The sequence below is a fragment of the Lactuca virosa genome, chromosome 2 (genome assembly GCF_052849685.1).
Source record: "Lactuca virosa cultivar CGN04683 chromosome 2, Lactuca_virosa_CGN04683_v6, whole genome shotgun sequence".
NCBI lineage: Eukaryota > Viridiplantae > Streptophyta > Magnoliopsida > Asterales > Asteraceae > Lactuca > Lactuca virosa.
In genome coordinates, this window is record NC_136427.1 from 203,229,546 (window position 1) to 203,233,889 (window position 4,344).

At 32.8% G+C, this 4,344-nt stretch overlaps 1 protein-coding gene across 1 annotated transcript; it reads right to left on the bottom strand.

The window, feature by feature from the left end:
• Window positions 1–220: 220 nt before the first annotated feature.
• Window positions 221–3,595, bottom strand: LOC145156727 (uncharacterized). The gene is made up of 8 exons (XM_079075997.1): window positions 3,434–3,595; window positions 2,830–2,878; window positions 2,427–2,705; window positions 2,219–2,345; window positions 1,784–2,137; window positions 1,594–1,698; window positions 1,292–1,495; window positions 221–544 (listed from the first exon to the last, which is right to left on the bottom strand). Exons 3-8 carry the CDS (start codon window positions 2,642–2,644, stop codon window positions 311–313), a joined length of 1,242 nt encoding a protein of 413 aa, XP_078932123.1. The 5' UTR covers window positions 2,645–2,705; window positions 2,830–2,878; window positions 3,434–3,595; the 3' UTR covers window positions 221–310.
• Between the last annotated feature and the right edge of the window lie 749 nt (window positions 3,596–4,344).

A 4,344-nucleotide genomic window follows, 5' to 3' on the forward strand; every position in this document is an offset into this window, starting at 1 on the left:
AATCCTAACGGACATTGTTGTAGGGATCATGTAACAAGTTCCTATGGGGTAAGGTCAAAAGGACGACCAAACCGAACAAGGCAATTAGCAATGGACATTTCAGTCACATTTATGCTGGAACTTTGATATGTGTGTTTCCATCGGTATCCATTGCAAACTTATAAATTCCCACATTTTATATATTCCAAACGCATAAAATTAATTAATAGATAACAAAACATTACCATTCAAATACCAAAATTATCAACGTTGCACATTCACATTCAATTTTAAAAGTACAAAGAACAACATTGATGAAAGTTTGATATTTTCACTTTCCTCCCTTCCTATTTTGCAATGTTGTGATCATCTTCTCCATTTCTTCATATCTGGCATCAATGTGTCTTTGTTTGGCAGTTATATCTTGACGTGTGGCCTCTATTTCCTGAACTCTTGCATCCATTTCCTCACGCATTTCTTGACGTCTGGCCTCAATTTCTGCAGCTTTTGCATCAAGTTCTTGACGTTGTGCCTCCATTTCCTCACGCACACGTTCATATATAACCTTCAGATACAACATTAATATAAACGGTAGATTTTTTCTAAGTGCAATGCCTTATTAAGAAAAACTCTAACAATGTTGTAATATAAAGAAATGAAAGTAGGATGCTATAATGACTAAATAAATTAAAGGACAATGCTATAACTGTATTTTTATTTCTTTAATAAATTCTGTTTTAGTTCTTACTTTCAACTTCCAAAAAATGAAAGTAGAATGATATAAAGAACAAAGAAGTTAAAGTGCAATGCTATTAACCCGATAGACTCTTCAAAGTACAATGGCTTAATAACACAAAAAAAATTGAAAGTACATAGCCAATAACTTTATTATTCTTGTAGGATTAAAATATTCCACTACAATGGATCATTATGCTTCAAAAAGCAGTCTGAGAGCTGTATCAGGTCAATTGGAAAATAGATTTACCAGATAAATTTTGTGAAATTGAATAACGTGTCCAAGTCTGTTAACTCATTAAAATTTGACCTTTTCTGATACTTTCTGAATTATGATCAAATTTACTAAAATCAAGCAAAATCAGATTCAGCACCTAAATCTGGTCCGTAATTTTATCACAACTGTCAAAACTTTCTAATAAATTTGAACAAATAAACTTTTATCAATTGTATTAATTATTATACTGTTTCTGTTTTAACGAAAAACAAATAAAGTTCTCACGTACTGTATTTTTATGTTCATTTAAGGGAATTAAAGTAAGATGCTATAATAAAACAAATAACAAACAAAACAAACCTCCATGTTCTCTTGAGATGTTCCTGTACTTTGGGCTCCTGAAGACCCCACCAACAATCTATGGGGATCAGATACAGAACCCCATCCAGATATTCTTCCTTTTTTTACGCCTCCACTAACATCACACCATAATTCACTATCCCACAGGGGATGACAATTAGGATCATCTCCATACTTATCCACCATAGCTTTTTGATACGCATCCTATTATAGTGAAACCCCATTAACTAGTATCAGTTCATAGAAAAAATAATTACAACTTACTTTACTTGACCACTTTTCCAAAAAATCAAAAAAACTACCGCAGTTTTCCCAGCTTTTGGTGTAATGTACTCTTGAGTTAACTTGTTAGTGTGTAACCTTGCATAAAGTTCAAGCCCAGTAGGAGGTCTTTTGAGCTTTTCTTGCTACAAAATTTAGAAGTAATTAGACGTACAACATATAATCATATATAGAAAAAAAATTTAAAACGTTATATATATAATATCTTACGAGTCTGGCTTTATGTTGAGGAATTGAAATGGAACCACCACAATGTTTGGAAACTGAGCCATCTTCCATTTTATTTCTGTTTTGTTTTCCAGATTCAGACCTACGTTTCCATTTTGATGTGTTCCACACTTTGTCAATCATATATACCCAATCTTTCTTCTTAATCCATTTTGGATTAAATGGTTTTAACAACGATAAATCGCCTTGTAGTGAGGCTTTCACATTTGCATCCAAGGCTTGTTGAAGTGAATCTTCACGTGCACTTTGCATTATGTTAGAAAAACGTTTCTTGTAGCTATTCTCCCATGCTGTGTGAACAAGTGATTCAGAACTCAGTGGCCATTGGTATAATCCCTACATGCATTTATATCATTAGCTTTAACATTGTAGAAAAAGTTATGAATTATTAAAATAGAAAGATAAGTAAGTATAAACCTTAAAGTGTTGCCATAATGCTTCACGCCCAGTTGAGTCAACTTCTTTCCATGTGGTCCATGGGCCATGAAACCTAGTCTTTAATATAGATGTCATCTTTCGTATGACTGAATTGTGATCTGTAAATCTTGAGAAAATAAACGATAAAACAATTCATATTATTAGTTTATCACCACAATTAACAATTGTAGTTTAAATATATGCATACTCTCCATCACTATTGATGTCGATTTTCTTCCTTTTGGATGATGGGTTAGTAAACTCTTGTTCCATGACATTTGACTCTTCATCTCCTTGAGATGAAAGAAGAAGATTGAGAATTGTTTGATTTCGATCTTTGATCTTCAACTCCTTTAGATGAATGAGAAGAAGGTTGAACTTGAGACTTGTTTGATTGTAATCTTTGATCATCATTGCATGACTCATGTGTCTTTTTATATCCACGAACACGATTACTACGGCGTGGAGCCATCACATAATAAAATACCTTAAACAAGTGGAATGCATGTGCGTTACAACGTTGTACTTTGGAAAAAATATAATTTCTAAATCGTATAGAAGATATGAAAAATGAAACTTGAGGTACGATCATGATGAATCACTTCCATTACCTTGATGGATTCTTGATCAAAAACAGCGTTTGCTTCCAAAGTATGGTGCCTTATTGCCAAATAGTGGGAATCCATATATAAAGAAAGAAACTTGAGGTGAGATATAGGATATCACAACTATGAATCTCCAGGAAAGATCATGACAATTCACTTCTATTACATTGATGAATTCTTATCGAAATCAGCAAAAATGTACACGAATTATTAAAGTGTCGACAAATTTTCCATATATACAGAATAATAGCGTGTTAACAAATAAGATAAATTACACTAGACTTGATCAAAAAATCAAATGACACAATCAGTCAACAAAATTGTCGATCAAAATTTTTGACATACTTTTGTCCACACACTCTTTAAATACTTACTCTCAACCTAAGGGGAGGAACATGCTTTTAAAACACCACTGGACTAAGGGCCTTTGGTATAGAGGGGGACACATTTTCAAACAATGCTAGGGCAAGGGCTTTTTGGTAGATGTGAGTATTTGAACAGAATGAGCAGAAATATGCATGCTTCTAGTCTATCTAGTACATAAACAAAAGAAAAAGAACAGAAAATAAGGAAGAGTGTAAGCTGACCCATTAAAGAAATTCGTTTATACCTCCGAATTCCACAGTTCTTCGTGCTACGAAACACCGTCAAGAAGAAGATTAAACTGAAGGTAATGGAAGAGCGACACTTCCGTTCTCTGATCGTTTCTTACTTTCTTACAAGAAACCCAACTTTAGACAGGTGAATGAATGTGCATAGACTAAATGGCCATGGTTACAGTTTCCAAGAAATTTAAACTCTCTCTCTCTCTCTTCCGTGAAAATGTTACAGTTTCCTAGATATACAAATCATCTCATCCACCAGACCACCACTTTTTTTTTTTTTTTTTTTTTTTTTTTTTTTTTTTTTTTAAAGCAACTACTCTATAGTATACTCTCACCACATTCAACCACTAAACTTATGAGATACGCACCACTATATTCCTCTTATTTTTTTTATTTTTAAATTAAAAAATATATATTTTTTATTGTAGATAGAGGTTAAGAGAGTAAGAGAGATAGAGAGAAACGAATTGTATTGGGCGTTTGGAATTATTGTCCGGAACACGAAGGGCCACGATCACAACCCATCATGAGCCACCGAGATGGTGTGCACGGTCGTGGTTCGTGGCCACCTAGACCACGACCCACTTCGTGGCCACCATACTGGATGGTCTTAGAAACGACAAATAAAAAGCACCAAACCTGAAACAAAAAGCTAACAAGCAATGACAGATACTGTACGGTGCTTTTTTTAGCTAATGGTAAAAAGTTGTTGTATAGGCGTCAAATTAATTTTTACAGTTTTTACAATTTCAATTAGGGTGTTATAAATGGTTTATCAATGAGTGTTTTCATTTATTTTTTTTTAAATTTCAATAAAAAAATAAAAGCTTTTGTAAAAACCATACTAAAATTAAAAATAACATAAAATTAAAAATTATATTTTAGAAATTCTAAAAATAAAAAATTATATTTTAGA

Bases quoted from the DNA above. Each gene is read 5' to 3' on its own strand.
- LOC145156727 (XM_079075997.1), bottom strand. From the start codon at position 2,644: ATGAGTCATGCAATGATGATCAAAGATTACAATCAAACAAGTCTCAAG. The intron at 2,138-2,218 runs GTTTATACTTAC...AAATGCATGTAG, and splicing joins CATTATGGCAACACTTTAAG to GGATTATACCAATGGCCACT. The intron at 545-1,291 runs GTTTGTTTTGTT...TTGTATCTGAAG, and splicing joins CATCTCAAGAGAACATGGAG to GTTATATATGAACGTGTGCG.